We start from the raw sequence: 22,462 nt of genomic DNA, 5'->3' as shown, positions 1-22,462 counted from the left end.
GAGCCAATCACTGCGCATGACAGAGTATGCACTACTCTGATTGGTCGGCGCAGACCTGGACCCACCCCTGGGGCAGGGTCAGCTGCTCCTGAGAACTGCCCCCTCCCCGCGGCCCGAAGACTCCCCCGGGGGATGGAGACTTTGCGGAAAGGCCGCGGCAAGAGATGGCCCCGCCCAGAAATGTGTCCGTCCCTGCTCCGCTCCCTGTGGGCGCAGGGCAGGATCGCACCACCCCCTCCCCGCCCCGGTACAGAATGGGTTCGAGGCCCTGCCTGCCCGGGCGGCCACACCCGCGAGGACGCGCAGTGAGGCTCACGTGCCCGCCCGGCGCCCCTCACGAGCGCGGTGCCCCTCGCTTACCTGCAGGCCCGGGTCCGGAAGTTCGGCCCCAAACTGCTGCAGCTGTTGGCCGAGTGGACCGAGACCTTCCCGAGGGACTTCCAGGAGGAGTCGACTATCGGGCACCTTAAGGACGTGGTGGGCCGCATCGCCCCCTGTGACGAGGTGGGCAGCCGGGCGGGGGTCGCGTCACCCTGGGCTCCTGTCCCAGACCTGCGCCTGTTCCGGGCCCGCACCCCAGGGCCCTCCTCTCCCCACCCTGCACACCTCTCAATCCAGCCCCTTTCTGGCCCATCAAGGAATCAGGCACTGCCGAGCTGGGAGGGAACGCGGAGTCTGGTGACCTCTCCCTGACTGCTCTCACCAATGGCATCAGATGGCGGGTGAGGGAAGACCCATTCATGGACTCTTCGGGCCAGGTGGCCAGGCTGTTGGCCTCTGACCTACTAGGGGGGCTGGCAGAGCCCTGTCCTGGGCCTTGGCCATGGAGACCTCCCGGCTCCTGCCCCTGCCCCACTTCCCGTGCAAGAAGGGCTGGGCTGGTGGTCAGTGCTGCTAGGCAGGGACCTGCAAATCAGGGCCAGGGAAGAGTGTCTACAGGATGAACAAAAAAAACAGTAGCAGGGAAAATGACCACACCTGTCCAAGCAGATTCTCCTGGGATCCTCTCTGCCCCCAGGGGTAAGCTGCAAACCTTCAGGGCAGGGGCAGAGGAGGGGACAAGACCTCACCGCTGTAGTTAAACCACACCAGGTAAACACAGCCCTTGCCCTCAGAAAACCCAGTGGCTTGTGAGGCCTTGGGTGTGCTGGGCATGAGGTGCTGCTGTGGCCAACACCTGCTTTGCTCTCCCAGCTGTGTTCCCCTGAGGAGCACACTGAAGGGTATCCAAGCCTCACTTCCCTAATGGGCGAAAAGAGGACAAAAATCTTCACCTTCCAGGGTTATGGAGCTAGACATCTCCTGGTGTGTTTAGAAGGGGCAAGTTTATCAGCATCCCGGCATGCCACTGTGGGCAGCACTGCTGTAGCATTACCTGGAAGGGGAAACGCAAATTTATCAGCATCCCCAAATGCCACTGTGGGCAGCACTGCTGTAGCATTGCCTGGGAGGGGGAAACGTGGCTGGGGGCCCATGTTGGTTGTCCTGGAAGGAAATGGAACATGGCAAGCTGGTAGTTGGTGACATGCTGCAGAGTGGGTCTGGACATGGCAGAAGAGCTGCGTGTGAGACAAGGGAAAACTGCCAAGACAGGCTGGGCAACAGGAAGCCAAACGCCCACGGCAGACATAACTCAGGCTCTGAGGGAGGCACTGCCTGGGGTCACTTCACGCAGCAGGCAAGTGACTCAGAACTGAGCAGGCAAGTTCTGAGGCTCAGTGAGATGAGAGTGGTTTCCACTTCCTCCTCCCGGCACTTCTTCCCTCCTCTGTTCTCCTCCTCACCCCGTCCTCTTCCTCCTCTGTATCCCCTAATCCATCTCGAGATTGTGACATTTGACTTAGGATGCAGCAGAAAACAGGGCCAGGGAACAGTTGATGATTGGCTGGGTGGGGGATGGGGACAGTGGAAACGGAATGGGGTGCTGGCTGACCGGCTGGGAAGACCTTTGGCTACTTTTATAGATGAATGTGGGAGAGAATAGGTGACTGGGTAATTGGATAGGCAGGTGGATGCATGGGGTAAGTGGATGTGTAAAGATTAATGGAAAGAAGAAAAGGAGAAATGTAGGAACGGGAACGGTGGACGGGTGGGTGGGTGGATGGGTGAATAGATGGAGGGGAAAGTGGATGGGTGGGTGGGTGGATGTTTGAATAGATGGAGGGGAAGCTGGATGGGTGGGTGGGTGGATGTTTGAATAGATGGAGGGGAAGGTGGATGGGTGGGTGGGTGGATGGGTGAATAGATGGAGGGGAAGGTGGATGGGTGGGTGGTTGGATGGGTGAATAGATGGAGGGGAAGGTAGGGGGTTGAGGGGGTGAATGTTAGAAAGGAGGGAGCAAGGGTAGATGAGTGAATTGATGGTTCTGTTGGGGGGTTGGTGGTCACTATAAAAGAGAGGTGGGTGATAGCTGGGTGAAGAGAAGGGGACAGGTGGATGGGGATGAATGAGTGAAAGTGAATGGTGGATGGATGGGTAGGCGAGTGGATGTGTGAGTGGGCAGTAAATGAGTGAGTGGGCAGATGTTGGAAGGAAGGAAGGGGAGAGGAGTGAATTGATGGATCTGGGGTGGGTCACTGTATAGAAGGGGAGGTGGGTGGTAGCACTGGCTGGAGAAGAGGTGAGTGTGGGGATGGTGGGTACTGGGTCGATGATATGCAGGGGTGAGACCCCAGTCTCCTGCTTTGTTCCCTTTGACCCCCAAGTGTCAGCGGTGAGGTCTGTCATATGACCAGGCAGATTTGACCTGCCTGATGTTGGAGCCATGTCTCGGTGGTGGGGCTGGGGGTAAGCCCTGGCCTAGTTCCCCTCAGGAAACCAGTAGCTCCTATCCACCTGGACCCACAGGTCTGTCACCAGGCTGTGTAGCATGGACTGGAATAGGAGTTCCCCACTCCCAACCCAGGCCCCGGCCAGGGGTGCTTCCCAGTGTCTCTGGTGACCTCGAGTTGCCCTTCCACACAAAAGCATGCACTCTGAGGAGGACCTTCTCTGGGCACTGCCTCTCCTCACTGGGCGCTGCTGTGGACTGTGGGCTGTTCCCTTCCTGGCGCAGAATGGTTCGGGATGGAAGAGCCCTGGACCAGACTGATGAGGCAGGGCCTGGGACCCAACCTGAGCCCACCCAGATTCAGACTCGGAAACCACAGGCATGGTGCTTTCCCTCTCTGAGCCAGTTTCCTGGTTAATGGAGTAGTTAGAGCTCAGGGAGGCCAGTGCTGAGGCTGAAGGAGGCTCGGGGAGCCAGGGAGGACCCCAGTGCTCTGGCCATACCCATTGGGCCAGCCTCAGAGGAGGCCGACTCAACAGGCAGCCCCTCTCCTGGGCTGGTTATTTTTTTGAGACGGAGTCTCACTCTGTCACCCAGGGTAGAGAGCAGTGGTGTGATTTGGCTCACTGCAAGTTCCACCTCCCGGGTTCAAGCGATTCTCTTGCCTCAGCCTTCTCAGTAGCTGGGATTACAGGCGTGCACCACCACGCCCAGCTAATTTTTGTATTTTTAGTAGAGATGGGTTTCACTATGTTGGTCAGGCTTGTCTCAAACTCCTGACCTTGTGATCTGCCTGCCTCGACCTCCCAAAGTCCTGGGATGACAGGCGTGAGCCCCCGCGCCCGGCATGCTGGGATTACAGGCAGGAGCCCCCGCGCCCGGCCTGGTCTTGCTTTCTAACTCACCCAAACGGACTGTCTGCTGAACTGACCACCGCCCTCTGAGGCTCCCTCTGTGGCAGAGGTGGCAGAAAACTGACACAGAGAATAAACCCACGGAGGGAGCAGACCCCCAGGAGCCTCATGAGCTCCCGCGTCAGCTTTCTGCCACCTCTGCCTGTTATTTAATAGGCAGGAGGACATGGGCCCTAGGCTGGCTCAGGAGGGAGTCTCCAAGAATTTCAGACAACAGAGGCCAGTGCTCATCTGGTCAGGGACAGGGGTTCCAGCTGTGAAATGCCCAGTCCAAGAGAGCTTGGAGGCACCTGGAGAGCCGTGGCCGCCACCCAGGCCACCCTTGGACGACTCTGCATTCAAACCCAGCTGTATGCATGCAGCAGATGGCTTGTGGAAATAGAAGGAAACGCGGCTCCACAGCTCCCAGCCTCCCGGGCAGCCTCCCAGCTGTGATCGGTGCGGAGGGAGGGCTTCATCCCGAGGCAGGAGGGGCAAAGTGCTGTTCCACCCCAGCACAGCCTGGTGCTCCATAAACGTGGACCCACCGTAGTGACAAGGGAACACCTTGACATGCTCTGTGGTTCAGGTCTCTGGCCCTGCCATGTCTACCGGGGAGATCTCCGAGCCCCTGTCCACGAGTGTGTAGAAATCAGAAAATGAGGAGAGGCCAAGGGACAGGGCAGATAGCACCCCCACATTCAGAGGGGGCGTAGAAGAGTCAGGAAAGAACAAACATAAGCTAGAACCTAACATCACTGGAAAAATTGAAATAAATTAGCAAGCAGGAAAGGATGATTATTTGGAATGAATATTGGTTCATTCAACAGTAACAAATCTTGCTAAAGTATCTGCGTTTTTAAAAAACAAGGCAATCTCATGGCCCTATCAAGCGGTAGGCACAGATACTCTGCAGCCTTGATTTTGGCACGGCCTGCAGTCCGCCCTGACACCCTGCTGGAGAGAGTGTCTGACTGTCAGCAGGTGCAAACACTGTTTATCCACGCATTCGGCAGACGCTCGTGGACACCTCCTGTGAGCCAGCTACGGCCCTTCGTGAACACCGGGCAGCCAGCGGTTGGCTGCGTGGAGCCTGTGGGCCCGGGAGAGGAGGTGCACGTGAACAGAATCATTTCCCCGACAGCTCTAAAGTGGTGTGGCAGAAGAGTTCACGGCACTGAACGCCAGTGGCCCCTCTGGGGAAGCAGCACTTGAGCTTCGGTCCAGTGGATGAGAACATGCCAGAAGGGAGAAAGCTGTCCAGATCCTGCTGGGGACATGGGGAGGGTGGGAAGGAGTCAAAGGGGTGGAGGAGTGACCTGTGTCCAGAGCACAGAGGGGGAGCAAGGACGCACAGACGCCACCAAGCCTGGCCAGAGCTGACCTCAGGGCCTCAGAGTCACACCAGGGCTCCTGTCTTTGCACAAGCCATGGAGGCATTTTCAGGAAGAGGGAGGCAGCGATCAGATTTGCATTTTGAACAGCCCATTCTGCCTGCAGAGTGGAGAGAAACCGGCGTGGATGCACTGGGGGCACTAAGGAGGCCAGGGCAGCCAGAGAGATGGCAGTGACCTGGCCTCCGGAGACAGTGTTGGGATGCACAGAAATAGAAGAAAATGAAATAGAGAAGGGTGGCGACGGCCTAGAGGGGAATGAGGGAGAGGGTGGGGTCGAGGATGGCACCAAGCCTGTGTGGTGGCTGACGCGCTGTCCACCAACACCGAGAATACCAGCTTTGGACAAGGAGAGCCCACCTCCATCTGCTGCGCTGGGCAAACAGAGGACTGTGGGCCATCTGAGGGACTGCCGCCCATATGACTCTGGAGATCAGAGGGAGACTGCGGGTGTGAACCAGAATAGCCAGGAGCTAAGTAAGGGAAGAGAGGCCTAGACCGAGCAGGAAGAACCCCAAACCCCAGCATCCCACGATGGTGAACACAGGCAAGCCTGCCAACAGCCCAAGGCAGGAGCAACCAGGAGGCTGAGGCGGAGGTGGCCAAGGAAGACGCAGCCTGAGAAACGGCCACTGGCTTTGGTGACAGGAGGGCCCAGTGAATTGACTGATGGGAGTGGCCGCCAGGTGAAGTGATCCAGGAGTGAGCGGGAGGTGCGACGATGAAACAGCAGGTGTAGCCACTCGTGGGACTCTGGCCGTGCCTGGGAGAGAGACAGGAGGTCAGTGGAAGGGCCAGGGCCCACGGGGGACTGACCGTGCCCCCCAGGACTGGCAGTGGCTGTGCCCCACTCCTCATCTTCCCAGCACTCAGATGAAGCCCTGGGAGGCAGTGTGCTGACCAGTTTTGGACACAGCCTTCCTGAGAGGGGTCATTCCTTCCATGGGCAACAGATAGAAGAGTCGGACCTCAGCTTCCCCACTTACTGCCCAGCTAACTAGTGGGCGCCGTCTGCACCTGGCCCCTGTGCTCTGAGAGTTAGGCTTAGGGTTAAGCCACCTCCTGTCCCATTCCTCCCATCTGAGGCTCTACCACAGCGGCCTGTGGCCACTCCACAGAGAAGCACTGCCATAGGAGTGCCAGATGACTACCAACCCTGCCACCAGAGCACAGGGCTCCAGCAGTCCTCAGACAGCAGCAGCACCCCAGCGCCCTGTCTGAGGCTCCCCGGAACATTTGGAGCCCCCAGACCCTCACAGCCAGCATGCAGATACCACGCCTGCCCACCGCTCACAGCAGGCTCTGTGTGTCTCAAAATTGCGTGAAGAAACACTCCCTGCAATCTCATAAGTGACCTGATGATACCAACCACCCACCCCTCGTTATTGATACCGACCGCCCACTCCTCGTTACTGATACCGACCGCCCGCCCCTCGTTACTGATACCGACCGCCCGCCCCTCCTTATTGATACCGACCGCCCACCCCTCCTTATTTCCCATCACCCCTCGTTGATACCAACTGCCCACCCCTGGTTATTTCCCGAGGCCTCTGGGAGCACGCAGCCTGTCCAGTAAATGCTCGCCATCGCTGGGGACCAGGCTCCCGCTCCCACCACTGCCTCTGCCAGTGCCCGGGCCAGCTCATGGCTATAGGGGATTTCATCTTACTCTGTGAGTTAGACCAAAACCCTTGAGGACATGAGGACGTCTCCCTTAGCAAACCCAGCCAGTCTGATGGCACTTCCTCAGAAATAGGGGTTTCTGAGGGAAAATAATTCGGTTTTCCTTGATGGTGGGAGAGGAGGTGCCCCTTGAGGGGTGGCCATGGCCTTTCATCCCTGTACCCAGCCCATGATGTGGCCCAAAGCAAGAGCCCATGCGTCTGGGCTGGCCGGTGGGGGTGAGCACTACCTTGCACGCACTGTGTGCCCAGAGCAGGGCTGGTATCTCACATCACAGAGGCGGCAGCACAGACCTTGCAGCCCTGTGGAGCTATTATTCTAGTGTGGGAGGAAATGAACCGAACTGTCTCGACAGTGGTCCTATAAAAGAAGTCGCACAGGGTGACCTGGACGAATACTGCTGGGAGCAGAGGCCAGGACAGCACAGCTGGTCGGGGAAGGCCGAGCTGGACCTGGGAGATAACAGAGGCCCCATTAAAGCCAAGCCAAATGCCAGTAGTCTGCCCAGGGCAGGGCCCATGCCACGTCTCCCTCCTCTCTCCCTTTCTCTAGCTTCCTGGCTGTGCCCACCCCACTCTGCCCCACCGCCCCAGACAGCTGCCCCCAGCCCCCGTCACCCTCCCTGACATGTGCTCCTCTTGGCTCCCACCCACAGATGGGAAGCCCTGCAACCTTCACCCCAGATCCCTTGCCAGGTGGCCCCAACCTGGCCAGGATTGGGTCCTGTTTCAGGGTAGGGGCAGGTCCTGGCCCCTGTGCTGGTACCTGGCCTTTTCTCCAGAGACCCCGAGGAAAAGACCGTCCCTTTGGAGCCCAGGAGGCTGCCTGGCTCCAGTGTTAGAGACGTAGAGATGGGTGTTCAGGCCTGAGTGCCCCTCTTTCCACCCACCAGGCATACCGGAAGAGGATGCATCAGCTCCTACAGGCTCTTCACCAGAAGCTGGCGGCTCTGCGCCAGGGGCCGGAAGGTCTGGTGAGTGCCGACAAGCCCATCTCCTACAGGACCAAGCCGCCAGCCTCCATCCACAGGGAGCTCCTTGTTGTCTGCAGCGACCCCTACACACTGGCCCAGCAGCTGACCCACGTGGAACTGGTGAGCCGGCCCAAGCCACCTTCCTCACCCCGGATTCAGCAGGACCCACACAGATACACTGGGCCCTCCTGGCTTCCCGGAGCAGCCCCACAAGCTTGTGAAGGAGGGCCCTGGCCTAGCCTGGAGCACGCACTCGATGCAGAGGCCAAGGGCCCATCCCAGGGAGAGGGAGGCTGGGGCGGGTGCTTCCCTTTGAGACTGAGGGTTGATGGAGCCCTCCCTGCTCCCCAGGCACTTTTCCAGCGCACTCCCATGCGCTCGCTCATGTCTCCATCACCTGGCCAGGCAGGCCCTGTACACAGAGGAAACTAAGGCCCAGAGAGGTGAAGCGACTTGCCAACGTCACACAGCAGAAGGGACAGAGCCAGGGTTTGATTCTGGCCCAGATGCCACGCTCCTGGCCACCAGCACTCGCCCCCGCCCCGCGCGCCCCGCCCCGCAGAGGAAGCAGCACTTCAGTTACCTCGTGTGGAGCCTGGTTTCCCTGGGCTCACGCCCCGTAGCATTGCTCCCTACCCCCATGAACCGGGCAAGGAGGGGCTGCCTCCTCCAGGGAAGGCGCGGAGCTCTGTGACAACCTGAAACAGGGTCTCTAGCCCCAGTGTGGAGGACTAGGGGCTGGGGCACCACGGCAGGGCCCCCAGTCGGCCGCCTCCCCATGCCTTCCCTCTTGTACCCACTCTGCCCCTTCCCTGCAGGAGCGGCTGCGGCACATCGGGCCGGAAGACTTTGTCCAGGCCTTTGTGAACAAGGACCCTCTGGCCAGCACAAAGGTAGGAGGCGCTGACGGGCTGTCCCCAAAGTGACCCGCACCGTGACTAGCCGCTCTCGGGGGAGTGCTGGAGCGGCCCGGAGAGGGACCGGTGGGCTCGGAGGGGCCCTGCCCGCTCCGCCACGCACCCCCGGCTCGGGGGCCGACCACCACGGCCGAGTCCCCGGAAAGCCTGGGGCCTGAATGTACAGGACGTGGGGGTCGCCCACCCGGCGAGGGCGGAGCAGTGGGCGAGGAACGGGCCGTGGGCCGCGCTGCCCGGGTGGGCCAGGACCCGGGGCCGGGAGGAGGGTGGAGCCCCCTGGCGCGCTCCGGGACCCCAGCGCCTGCCCGGTGCGTTTCGGTGGGCGCCGGTGCCCTCCAGCGGCCGCGCGAGGAAGCGCGGGTTGCTGCGCGCTGCCCGGGCAGGGTAAGGGAACCCCTGGGACCCGGTGCTCGGGACACAGCCCACGCACCGGGATTTCCATCCCGCCCTTCTGGGAGCCCAACCAGCGGGGTGCCGGTGCCTCCAACGGGCTAAATCCAAGCCCGAATTGCAAACATTGTGCCTTCTGCCCTCACACCTAATAAAAGTACAAACTAGGAGATTGCACTTTCACTTCTCAGATAAGCAAAGGCCACCTAGTAGGTTAGACACCTTGTGGAAGGCACTCTCCACATGGCTGGGGTGAAGCTGGCGCAGCCACTTTGGAGGGGAGATTGGCACTAGCATCAACGCTTTAAACGGACTTTCTTGACCTCAACTTTCCATACCTACGAATTTATCCCACAGATACACACCCATGTTCACGGACATGCACGGACGAAGGTATTTGGGATAGACAATGTCCGTTATGGCCAAACACTGGGGGCAGATTGCCTTATCACCCATGGGGACTGGATTACAAATTATGAAACACCTATAACTAGAATGCTGTGCAGCTACGAAAGGGAATAAGGTGGACAGAACAATCTCCAAGACCTGTCCCTCCAGGCACTGAGAGAAAAGGGTAGAGGCAAGAACGGGGGCAAGAGTGCGTGACCATTTGGGTAACAAAGAAAGAGGGTAACACAAAACCATGTATGTTGCCTATGTCCGTAAGCACTCTCTAGGAATGCTGACTGCTCTGGGAATTCTGAACAGTTGTGGTGCTGGGAGGCAGGGAGAATGTTGTTGTTTTTTTTTTTTTTGAGACGGAGTCTCGCCCTGTCCCCGACGCTGGAGTGCAGTGGTGTGATCTCGGCTCGCTGCCACCTCTGCCTCCCGGGTTCATGCCATTCTCCTGCCTCAGCCTCCCCAATAGCTGGGACTACAGGCACTCGCCACCATGCCCAGCTAATTTTTTGTATTTTTAGTAGAGACGGGGTTTCACCGTGTTAGCCAGGATGGTCTTGATCTCCTGACCTCGTGATCCGCCTGCCTCGGCCTCCCAAAGTGCTGGGATTACAGGCATGAGCCGCTGTGCATGGCCAAGATTCTTACAAGATTGTTTAGTTTGGGGCCATTTCCAAATATTACTGTTTTATTGTGAAATACATCAAGATGACACGACATTTGTTTATCCCGCCTACTGTAGATGAACATGTGTGTGTCCAGCGTTTTGCTGTTGTAAATATTCCCACAGTGGACATTCTTATACCCGGTCCTGGTACACACAAGTGCACACTTTCTCTAGGGTGTCCGTTCTCAAAAGGCTCAGGATCCCTTTATACTCTTAAAAATTGTTAAGGACCCCAATTAACTTTTGGTTATATAGATTATATTTATCAATATTTATTTTAGCAATTAATATTAACTTTTCTTTTTTTTTTTTTTTTTGAGACAGAGTCTGGCTCTGTCACCCAGGCTGGAGTGCAGTGGCGCGATCTCGGCTCACTGCAAGCTCCGCCTCCCGGGTTTACGCCATTCTCCTGCCTCAGCCTCCCGAGTAGCTGGGACTACAGGCACCCGCCACCTCGCCCGGCTAGTTTTTTGTATTTTTTAGTAGAGACGGGGTTTCACCGTGTTAGCCAGGATGATCTCGATCTCCTGACCTCGTGATCCGCCCGTCTCGGCCTCCCAAAGTGCTGGGATTACAGGCTTGAGCCACCGCGCCCGGCCTAACTTTTCTTTTTGAGACGGAATCTCACTCACTCTTGTCACCCAGGCTGGAGTGCAGTGGTGCGATCTCGGCTCACTGCAACCTCCACCTCCCGGGTTCAAGCGATTCTCCTACCTCAGCTCCCCTGAGTAGCTGGGACTACAGGTGTGTGTCAACACACATGGCTAATTTTTGTATTTTTATTAGAGACAGGGTTTCGCCATGTTGACCAGGCTGGTCTCAAACTCCTGACCTCAAGTGACCCACCCACCTGGGCTTCCCAAAGTGCTGGGGTTACAGGTGTGAGCCACTGAACCTGGCCCTAAGATTAATTTTTTAAAATATTTATTCAAAAATAACAATAATTGCCGGGTGCGGTGGCTCACGCCTGTAATCCCAGCACTTTGGGAGGCCGAGGCGGGCGGATCACGAGGTCAGGAGATCGAGACCATCCTGGCTAAAACGGTGAAACCCCGTCTCTACTAAAAAATACAAAAAATTAGCCTGGCGTGGTGGCGGGCGCCTGTAGTCCCAGCTACTTGGGAGGCTGAGGCAGGAGAGTGGCATCAACCCAGGAGGTGGAGCTTGCAGTGAGCCGAGAGCGCGCCACTGCACTCCAGCCTGGGCAACAGAGCGAGACTCCATCTCAAAAACAAAATAAAAATAAATAAATAAATAAATAAAATAACAATAATGGCCAAGTAGTGGCCCATGCCTGTAGTCCCAGCTACTCCGGAGGCCCAGGTAGGAGGATTGCTTGAGCCCAAGAGTTCAAGTCCAGCCTGGGCAACATAGATAGCAGGAACCCATCTCTCTAAAACCAAAACAATAAAAACCCATTACATGGTAACATAAATAACATATTTCATGAAAAATAATTCTTTTTCCACAATAGGAAATTACTGAGAAGAGTGGCATTGTTTTATAGTATTTTTTACAAATCTCTTTACTGTCTGACTTAATAGAAGACAGCTGGATTCTTTTCTCTGCTTCTGCATTCTGTCTGTTGACATAGTTTTTTGGTTGAAGAAAATCCAACCTCACACCAATAGGTAGCTGGAAAAGGGAGGAGTATTTTACAACCTTTTCAGATAATTGTGAATATGCTTCTTTGATACCACACTAAAACTCAGCAAGTGATAGTTTTTGAAGATTAACTACAATGTGAAATCTGAAAAGATATCAGTGAACTTTCTGTACTCTGATGTTGAAAGCCATTGGTCTGTCTTGAATCTTGATGTACAATTTTGTGACATCATACATTGGTCATGCGGGAAAATACGGGTTCACCGTGTTAGGCAGATCTTCCAAATGCTGGCACATTTCATTATACAACATTTTAGAAATCACATAATTATCACTCTTGGTCTCATTTTCAAGTCTGTAAGTATTGGGAAGCTGTCAGGCTCACAGAGGCAGATACATGTCTTACAAGTTCCCAGTTTTCTCTTGAAAGCCTTAATTTTATCATTGGCAACAAATATTGTCAGTTGTTCTCCTCTCTTTTAATGACTAAGCCAAGAACTTCCATTTTTTATTTTATTTTATTTTATTTTTTTTGAGACGGAGTCTCTCTCTGTCGCCCAGGCTGGAGTGCAGTGGCTTGAGCCACCACGCCCGGCCGTTTTTTATTTTTTAAACATCATTTAACAAGAAAAACATACAACCAAATTTAAAAGAATTAGGTTGGATTAATTTGCAATAAAATAATCAACTTAAAATATCAGCCCAGCCGGGCACAGTGGCTCATGCCTGTAATCCCAGCACTTTGGGAGGCTGAGGTGGGCGGATCATGAGGTCAGATTGAGACCATCCTGGCTAACATGGCTAACATGGTGAAACCCCATCTCTACTAAAAAATACAAAATAAAATTAGCTGGGCCTGATGGCAGGTGCCTGTAGTCCCAGCTACTCGGGAGGCTGAGGCAGGAGAATGATGTGAACCCAGGAGGTGGAGCTTACAGTGAGCTGAGATCGCACCACTGCCCTCCAGCCTGGGCGACAGAGCGAGACTCCATCTCAAAAAAAAAAAAAAAAAAAAAAAACCTATCAGCCCTTCTATTTAGGGCCAAGGAGGCCAATAGTTCCTGTTTAAACAGCAGAATTGCCCAATTATTTTTACCTGTATCTGATGGCACAAAAAAAAAAGTCTTCAAACTTCCGCTGACATCCTTCCCACCCTCCAGAGTAGACAGAGTTCACACAATCGCATCTTAGGTCAGTCCTCAGGCTTTTAAAAATCATCTTACATTTTTAAATATAATACAACTACTCAGGTAACAAGAATACTTACAGATACCTTAGATAATTGCATGACACATTAGCCTGCTCAAAGAAACAGCAAAGATGAAAAATAAGGTACAAGAATTATTGTCCCTTGTTTATAGAAACTGTCCAAATAAAATGTTTTCCCTAATTTCAGTTGTTCTTCTTTAAACGACAGGTTCATTGTGTTCATTTTCAAGGAAATATCAGCCAAACACTGAAGTCTGAATTACCATGGTATGTCTAGCAGTCCTTCTTTAGAGCGGAAACGGTACTCCAAGAGAACAGTGGCCCGTTCAGCTCACATGTGAATGAAGTGCTTTCCCTCAACCACAAGCACGCTTTCTGTATGCAACAGAGGGGCTTCGTGTGCACAAACCGTTATGTCACATAGAATATGGAAAATCTCAAAAATCTAGACTGAATAAAAGTTAAAAGTTTTACCTCATTTAGGACATTCTTAAGTCACCCTCCCTTTTTTCTTCTACTGGACAATCTTCCCCACCATTTCTTTTGCACCATCAGTGCAAATTTCAACACAGTGGAAAAGGCAGTAACATCGTGTTATTACAAAAATAGCCTTGCCTGTGGACCCCCTGAAAGGGTCCCAAGGACCCCCTGGAATCCAGGGACAACAGGCTGGGGACTGTTGCTCCTGGGAAGAGGAATTGCTGGGTCGCAGGGTCAGGATGTGCGCGGCCTCACCAGGTAACGCCAGGCGCCAGGCGAGGCTGGGCGTCGCCACTCCCAGTGGGAAGTTGTTGCACACCCTCATCAACACTTGAAGTTGTCAGGCTTTAATTTCTGTCAAACTGTTAAATGGAGCATCTTTTGGACATTCTTGTTTCCTTCTCTATAAAATGCCTATCTCTGACTTTTGCCCAGTTTTCAATTGGTGGTTTGTCATCCTCTAAGGGTTTTTAAGAATGTGTCGTTTTTGTTTTATTTTAAATGTGTACTAGATGATGATCCTATGTCAGTTAAATGTGCTGCACATTTTCTTCTAGTTGTTTGCTTTGCTTTTCATCCTCATTATGATGTCTTTCGATGAACAGGTGTTCTTAAGCTTCACCTAGTAAAATTTACTAAACTTTCCCTTTATTTATTTATTTTTTTTGGATGGGGGTGAGGGGTTAAGAAATCCTTCCCTACACCCCACTCAGGTCATAAAGATAGTCTCCTATGTCTCCTGTGCAAGTTTTGAAGTTTTGTCCTTCACACTTTGATCTGAAATTCATTTTGTGTATATGGCTTAAGTTGAGATTCATTTTTATTTTTTTCCAGACAAATAACCAATTGTTTCTGCAACACTATTACATATTCCTTTGCCCTCCAACGTGCTCTGACACGTCACTCGCATATGTCAGCTGTCCACATACGTGTAGGCCTGTTCCTGGACATTCTGCTCCATTGGTCTGTTTCTCTATCTCTGCGTCAAGACACTTTGCTTTAATTACTACAGTTTCATAATAAGTCTTGATGGTTGCTGAGGCAAATCCCCCGGTTCTTCTTTAGGAGTGTGGCTTGGCTATTCTTGGCCCTTTCATTTTCTATTCAAGTTTTAGAGTTATTTGTCAATTTCTATGACAAGTCCTATAGAGATTTTGTTAGAATATATTAAATATGGATCAATTTGGGAAAAATTTGCATTTTCATGAAAGAATTTGTTTTTCATTACATTTGAGTCTGCCAATCCATAAAAATGGTCCGTCCCTCCATTCACTTAGGTCTGCTCTATAGTATCTTTCTAATGTCTAGTAATTTTCTCCATACGAGAGTCTTGTACAGATTTTGTTAGGTTTATTTCCTTAGGTATTTTTGCATAATTTTACTATTATGTATAAAATGATCTATGTGCATAGATTATTTTAAAATGTGTTTTCAGATTTCTGAATGTTTGAAAAGAATGCACATTCTTAAATAAATGAGCACAGAGGCCAGGCGCAGTGACTCACGCCTATAATCCCAGCACTTTGGGAGGCTGGGGCGGGCAGATCACGAGGTCAGGAGATCAAGACTATCCTGGCTAACACGGTGAAACCCCGTCTCTACTAAAAATACAAAAAATTAGCCGGGCGTGGTGGCGGCGCCCGTAGTCCCAGCTACTCGGGAGGCTGAGGCAGGAGAATGGCGTGAACCCGGGAGGCAGAGCTTGCAGTGAGCTGAGATTCGGCCACTGCACTCCAGCCTGGGCACCAGAGCAAGACTCCGTCTCAAAAAAAAAAAAAATGAGCACAGGACTCCTTAGTTTTCCATTACCTCAAGTGTGTATTTATCATATGTCCTGTCTGCTTATTGCTGGCTTAATGAATATAATTTACTTTTGTATATCAAGTTTAAATTTGACAACATTGTACATTCTTATTAATTCTAATAATTTGTATTATTTGGGGTTTTTCATGTAGACAAGTACATCTGAGAATAATGACAGTTTTGTTTCCTCCTTTCCAATCCTTATTCTTTTTAGTTCTGTGGTAGTCGTAGACTAGAACCCTCCACTATTAGTTAGACAAGAGTGATGGATAGACTTTAATCTATCATTTTAAATCTCTGAAATGTTGAGATGGTTTGTTATTGCAGAGTAACACTGCCCAATCTAACTTTTTTGGTTTTTTTTTTTTTTTTTTTTTTTTTTGGTTTTGTTTTGTTTTTCTTTTTCTTTTTTTTTTTTTTTTTGAGACGGAGTCTCGCTGTGTCGCCCAGGGTGGAGTGCAGTGGCCGGATCTCAGCTCACTGCAAGCTCCGCCTCCCGGGTTTTTACGCCATTCTCCTGCCTCAGCCTCCCGAGTAGCTGGGACTACAGGCGCCCACCACCTCGCCCGGCTAGTTTTTTGTATTTTTTAGTAGAGACGGGGTTTCACCGTGTCAGCCAGGATGGTCTCGAACTCCTGACCTCGTGATCCGCCCGTCTCGGCCTCCCAAAGTGCTGGGATTACAGGCTTGAGCCACCGCGCCCGGCCTTGTTTTGCTTTTTCTTGAGACAGAGTTTCACTCTTGTTGCCCAGGCTGGAGGGCAATGGCGCGATCCCGGTTCGCTGCAACCTCCACCTCCCAGGTTCAAGCGATTCTCCTGATTCAGCCTCCCGAGTGACTGGGATTACAGGCATGCGCCACCATGCCCAGCTAATTTTGTATTTTTAGTAGAGATGAGGTTTCTCCATGTTGGTCAGGCTGGTCTCGAACTCCTGACCTCAGGTGATTCGCCCGCCTCGGCCTCCCAAAGTGCTGGGATTACAGGCATGAGCCACCGCGCCCGGCCTGACAAACTTATTGTGCTAACTTGCACCTCTGGTACAATGTCAAATGGAAGGATTGATAGCTGGCATCCTTGTTTTGTCCTGATTTTCAAAGGAATGTTTTTAACGTGTCCCAGTAGAGTATGATGTTTGCTACAGGATTTCTTTAGAAGTCTATTATCAGCTTAAGGAAGTATCCTGTTCCTTCCTAGTTTTCTGAGAATTCTCATCATGAATGGTTGTTAAATTTCATTTTTTTTTTTTTCTGGACCTGTTACTCACATATTCTCTTCTCCTTTAAACTTCTAGCTGATTATTTATGTTAGATTTTAAAATAAAAACTAATATAAATCTTTTGTTTGTCTGTTTGTTGTGGGTTTTGTTGTTGTTGTTGTTGTTTTTGAGATAGAGTCTTGCTCTTTTGCCCAGGCTAGAGTACAGTGATGTGAACACAGCTCACTGCGGCCTCAACCTCCTGGACTCAAGTGATCCTCCTGCCTCAGCCCCCCAAGTAGCTGGGACTACAGGCACACGCCTCCATACCTGGCTAATTTTTGTATTTTTTGTGGAGATGGGGTTTCATCGTGTTTACCCGGACTGGTCTAGAACTCCTGAGCTCAAGAGATCTGCTTGCATTGGCCTCCCAAAGTGCTAGGAGTACAGGTGTGAGCCACCTCACCTGGCCTAGTTTTTCACTGCTGTTGTTGTAGTTTGAGATGGAGTTTCGCATTTGTTGCCCAGGCTGGAGTGCAATAGCACGATCTCAACTCACTACAATGTCTGCCTCCTGAATTCAAGAGATTCTCCTGCCTCAGCCTCCCCAGTAGCTAGGATTACAGGCGCCCACCACCACGCTCAGCTATTTTTGTATTTTTAGTAGAGACAGGATTTCACCATGTTGGTCAGGCTGTTCTCGAACTCCTGACCTCAAGTGATCCACCTTCCTCGGCCTCCCAAAGTGCTGGGATTACAGGTGTGAGCCACTGCGCCAGGCTGTTTTTTAATCAATGTTGAATCAACTTTGCATTTCTGAGATAAACAAAACTGGGATAAATGAAATCGTTATCTTTTTCACATATCCCTGGATTTGGTTTGCTAATGTTTTGTTTAGGATTTCTGCAACGTGAGACTGAACGGTTATTTCCCTTTCTGACACTGTTCTTGTGTAGTCTTTGTTTCTCTTACCCTGTTCTCTATTCTTCCTGACAGACTGGAATTACTTGTTCTTGGAGCATTTTGTAGAATTAGCCGATGGAACCATCTAGGCCTGGTATTTTCTTTGAGGGATGACTTTCTTGTACTGATTCAAGGTTATTCTTGTTTGTTTCTTTGTTTATTCTTGTTATTGATTTAATGGTTATAGAACTATTTAGGTTTTCCGTCTCTTCTTTTGTCTGTTTTGTAATTTATATTTTTCTAGGAATTCGGCCATTTCCCCTAAGTTTCCAAATTTATAGACATAAAGTTATTTGTAATATTCTCTAGGTATCTTTTTAATTTCTTCACATCCACATTGATTCATCTCTAGTATTTTGATTATTTACATCTCTCTTTGTTTCTTTATCAGTCTTATAAAAGGTTCATCAGTTTTGTTAATGTTTTCAAATAAAGATCTTTTTACTTTGTTGATTCTGTAGATTGTAGTTTTTTTTACTATTTCATTTCTTTCTTCTCTACTCTTTATTATTTCCTTCCATCGACTTTCTTTGGATTTATATTGTTTTTCTAGTTGCTTATGTTGGATGTTCAGCTTGTTTTTATCCTTCTTTTCTAATAAAAGCATGCAGGATGATTTCTGTTTACATAAATTTTTATTTACAGCCCCCCCAAGTTTTATTTTTTAACATTTTCATTATCATTCTAATTCCATTATGATTTCATCTTTGAACCATAGATTATTTAAAAAATTTTTTTTGGCCGGGCGCGGTGGCTCAAGCCTGTAATCCCAGCACTTTGGGAGGCCGAGACGGGCGGATCACGAGGTCAGGAGATCGAGACCATCCTGGCTAACACAGTGAAACCCCGTCTCTACTAAAAATACAACAACTTAGCCGGGCGAGGTGGCAGGCGCCTGTAGTCCCAGCTACTCGGGAGGCTGAGGCAGGAGAATGGCGTAAACCCAGGAGGCGGAGCTTGCAGTGAGCTGAGATCCGGCCACTGCACTCCAGCCTGGGTGACAGAGCGAGACTCCGTCTCAAAAAAAAAAAAAAAAAAAAAAAATTTTAAGTTTCTTTACATTTGAAAAGAATGCATATTCTCAAGGAATTAAGTTCAAGTTTCCTTATTTGTTTATTACTTCAAATTGTGTTGTTCAGATTCATATTCATCCTGGGTTTCGTTTGGTTGTTCTTTTTCAATCTCCCTAACCTATTAATTACTGTCATGTGTGTTAAAATCTTCCATGTGACTGTAGGACTCAACTTCTCCTTATAAAGAACTTCACCTTTCTGATTATTGTTGCCTCTATATATTGAACCTATGTTACTAGCTGCAATCAAGTTTAGACTTGTGACATATCCCTGATGAGCTGAACCTTTTATCATTACACAATTACTCTCTCATTTCTCCTAAAGCTTTTTGCCTTAGGATCTTTTTTGTTGCCTTAAAGTCTATTTTGTTCAATATTAATATAGCTATATAATATTTATCAGATATATATTCTTCTTTTTTTAACTTATATGCTCGTGTTTGGAGTTGTATCTCTTGAAAGTGGCAAGCAGCTGCATGTTTTAATTAGTGTTGTAATCAGTAATCCTTAAGAATTTGCTCTTGCTATCTTCTGTTCTACTATGTCGTTATCTTCCTTATCTGTTTACTTTTCCTCTTTTCTTTGCTTCTTTTGAATGAATAGGTCTCCCATTCCATCTTCCCCTCTATTTATTGAAAGTTACTGCTGGGCACCGTGGCTCAGGCCTGTAATCCCAGCACTTTGGGAGGCCGAGACGGGTGGATCACGAGGTCAGGAGATCGAGACCATCCTGGCTAACACAGTGAAACCCCATCTCTACTAAAAAATACAAAAAACTAGCCGGGCGTGGTGGCGGGCGCCTGTAGTCCCAGCTACTCGGGAGGCTGAGGCAGGAGAATGGCGTGGAGCTTGCAGTGAGCTGAGATCCGGCCACTGCACTCCAGCCTGGGCGACAGAGTAAGACTCCGTCTCAAAAAAAAAAAAACTTACCGTGGCAGTTTTTTGGGGTTTTTTGTTTTTTGTTTTTGTTTTTTTGAGATGAAGTTTTGCTCTTGTCGCCCAGGCTGGAGTGCAATGGCATGATCTCGGCTCACTGCAACCTCTGCCGCCAGGTTCAAGCGATTCTCCTGCCTCAGCCTCCTGAGTAGCTGGGATTACAGGCACCTGCCACCACACCCAGCTAATTTTTGTGTATTTAGTAGAGACGGGATTTCATCATGTTGACCAGGCTGGTCCTGAACTCCTAACCTCAGGTGATCCACTCGTCTCGGCCTCCCAAAGTGCTGGGATTACAGGCGTGAGCCACTGCGCTTGGCCTACCCTGGCAGTTTTAACAAACACATTTATGTTAAGTTTCATCTTTTAAATGCTGGTGTATTATACAGTGAAAAGTTCTATATCCATTTAAAAATTTTGTTTCCAAAGGATATGTTATGGCACAGGGAAAGGTTTGCATAGCAAAGTACGGGAATATATATGGTTATGATAGATGCATGCATACACACAGCTGGCGCTCATTACTCCCAGCAGCTGTGTTCTATAAAGTCAAAAGCACTGAATGAGTGAGCACAGAACCGTTGCTCCCAGGGGAAATGCAAGGTTAGGTTCCCTGTGAGCCTCTCATCACAGCGTTTTTGTCAACGGATCCATATATCACCTTGTTTTATGTGTGTTTATGTTTAAAGACATTATTTAATATAAATTATTGATTAATATTGATCTCATGGCCAACAGTGCTATTTCTCATGGCTGAACGCTGCTGTTACACACAGTTTCTCTGTGAGGCACAGAGCAGCCTTTGCCTGCGTGGGAACACTAGACAGCACTTCGGCACCATGCTCGGGGGCCTTTCTCAACAGTGAAATTATCAGCGAAAAGTACAAAACTGTAAAGGACACGATACTCAGTAGGCCAAGTCTGAGAGTGAGATGCAGGAGGATAGAGCATTGCCTCGCCTCTGCTGGAGAAGCACACGGACACTTGTGACTTCAATATTTGCGCCACCCCGCACATGTGTACAGAAGACCACAAAAGTGACACAAGTTTTTGGGGTTACAAATACATTTTAGAGAGGAGGCAAATTTGCAAATACAGAATCCAGGAATAATGAGGTTCATGTGTGTGTGTGTGTGTGTGTGTGTGTGTGTGTGTGTGAAGTTACATTTTAAAATGTATTTTTAGGCCGGGCGCGGTGGCTCAAGCCTATAATCCCAGCACTTTGGGAGGCCGGGATGGGCGGATCACGAGGTCAGGAGATCAAGACCACCCTGGCTAACACGGTGAAACCCCATCTCTACTAAAAAATACAAAAATCTAGCCGGGTGAGGTGGCGGGCGCCTGTAGTCCCAGCTACTCCGAAGGCTGAGGCAGGAGAATGGCGTGAACCCGGGAGGCGGAGCTTGCAGTGAGCTGAGATCCGGCCACTGCACTCCAGGCTGGGCGACAGAGCGAGACTCCGTCTCAAAAAAAAAAAAAATGTGTTTTTAAAAAAACTAAAAGGGTACACACCAAATCTTTGGTAGTTCTGGACGGTTTGGGGGTTTTGACATTTCCTGGGTCGTCGGGACCATGAACTGACTTCATGTTCTAAAAGATGATTGACAAGAAGGCTCAGAATGTGGTCCTGCATGTTTTTTCTAGCCCTGCTTTAGTGACAAGACCAGCCACCTAGAGGCTTACGTGAAATGGTTCAACAGACTGTGCTACCTGGTGGCAACCGAGATCTGCATGGTGAGTAGACAGCCAGGGTGGGCACCACCTGGCATAGCCCAAGGCGGCTGGAGTTGGGAGGAGCCTACTGGGGAAGGAACCGGAAGGACACCTTGAGTCCTGTTCATTTCCAAGTCCAGTGCCAGGCTGGGCACCCCTCCAGGACTCCAGGTGACACCAGCTTTCCTGCAGTGACATTTCCCTCCAAGTAGAACCCAGGACAGATCCACCGGCCAGGCACAGAGGGTGTTGGAGAGGGTTTGCTGAAGGAGTGAGAGGCAGTCACTCGCAGCCCCAGTGGCTCTGCTCTCTCTATCTGTGCCGGCCTGCCTTGTGCAGCCTGGCCTGCAACTGGCCTTGTTTGGCTTGCTCGGGACCTAGAGGTGGATGTGATCTGACCTCTAAGCACTGGGAGACACACGTAAAAGCCCATAGTTCCAGCTGCTCCCGGAAAGCACCAAAACTCAGCAGCGTGGAGCCAGACGTGCTTGTCACTGAGTCGCAGTCCCCCTGGCCACACCCACCCGTCCTCCTCCTTGCAGCAGAGGGGCCCTCCTCTGAACCCACTCTCTCACCTTAAGATGAAGCCCAGGGGGCCGCTCATCCCAGGGCCAGGCTGGAGGCAGTGCCGCAGCAGGCCGGGCTCTCCGCGGCAGGTGCTGAGACCGAGTATGGGGCACGTGTTCATGAGGGGTCCACACCTGCAGACAAGCATAGAGAGGAGGCAGCCCCGTGCGACGATGTGACGACAGACACGGGTTGGCCTCTGTCCCCCACCTGGCCCAGCCCCCATCACAGGGCGGGCTGCCCTTCAAAGGACAGGGCCGGCTTTGGGTGGGCAGCTCTCTGTGGCCAAGACAGCCCCTGGAAGGGGGTTTGGTGAGACATCTCAGAGCACAACACCCCACTTCTTGGTGGCGGTAAAGACCCCTGCTGCATCTTTGGTGGGCAAGCAACATCCACCTGTGTGGAAAGAATGCAACGCAGGCCCCGCTGGCCGAGCCCACTTCCCACCCTCATGCCGCTGGCTGCAGGCGAGAGGGCCGAGCCCGGGTGAAGCTTGCTTGGCCTGAGCCTCCCAGAGAGCCAGCTGTGGCCCACGATGGCCAGGGAAGGACATGGTGTGGTTCTGCACATCAGAGGGGTCTGAAGTCCCAAGCGCCGGACCACAAACAAGGGTTTACCAGTTACACAGTTGTTAGATGGAGAGAGCGGAGAGGCTGCTCGAGGGACAGGTCTCAGGGCCAGCTTGTACCCCAGTGAGGGGAGAAAGCCCAGGGCTGGGGGAAGGTGGGTGGGGCTCTCTAATTTAGGGAAGGAGTTGGGTGGGAGCCGGGCCCAGAGGGAGGAGGGCGCTGGAGGGGAGTTGTGGAGCATCTCGTGATGGTGTGTCTCACC

At 51.2% G+C, this 22,462-nt stretch overlaps 1 protein-coding gene across 22 annotated transcripts in view; it reads left to right on the top strand.

Annotated features, from left to right (window-relative positions):
• Window positions 1–22,462, top strand: part of RASGEF1C (RasGEF domain family member 1C) — a 111,736-nt gene that overhangs the window by 73,035 nt on the left and 16,239 nt on the right. For 18 of the 22 annotated variants that reach the window (XR_012414474.1, XR_012414471.1, XR_012414473.1 and 15 more), the window contains 4 exons: window positions 367–504; window positions 7,634–7,834; window positions 8,533–8,607; window positions 20,996–21,085. Coding sequence is in view for 17 of the 22 variants with exons in the window: in XM_045394656.2 (XP_045250591.2) it covers window positions 367–504; window positions 7,634–7,834; window positions 8,533–8,607; window positions 20,996–21,085 (504 nt within the window). In the remaining 5 variants the exon portion in view is untranslated. Of the gene's footprint in view, window positions 1–366; window positions 505–7,633; window positions 7,835–8,532; window positions 8,608–13,109; window positions 15,161–20,995; window positions 21,086–22,462 lie in introns of those variants that run through there. The other 4 variants (XM_073995015.1, XM_073995014.1, XM_073995012.1 and 1 more) reach the window with 1 other exon arrangement.

This window comes from Macaca fascicularis, chromosome 6 (assembly GCF_037993035.2).
Source record: "Macaca fascicularis isolate 582-1 chromosome 6, T2T-MFA8v1.1".
Lineage (NCBI taxonomy): Eukaryota > Metazoa > Chordata > Mammalia > Primates > Cercopithecidae > Macaca > Macaca fascicularis.
Note: the sequence above shows the minus strand (reverse complement) of the source record. Positions and strands in the feature narration are given on the sequence as shown.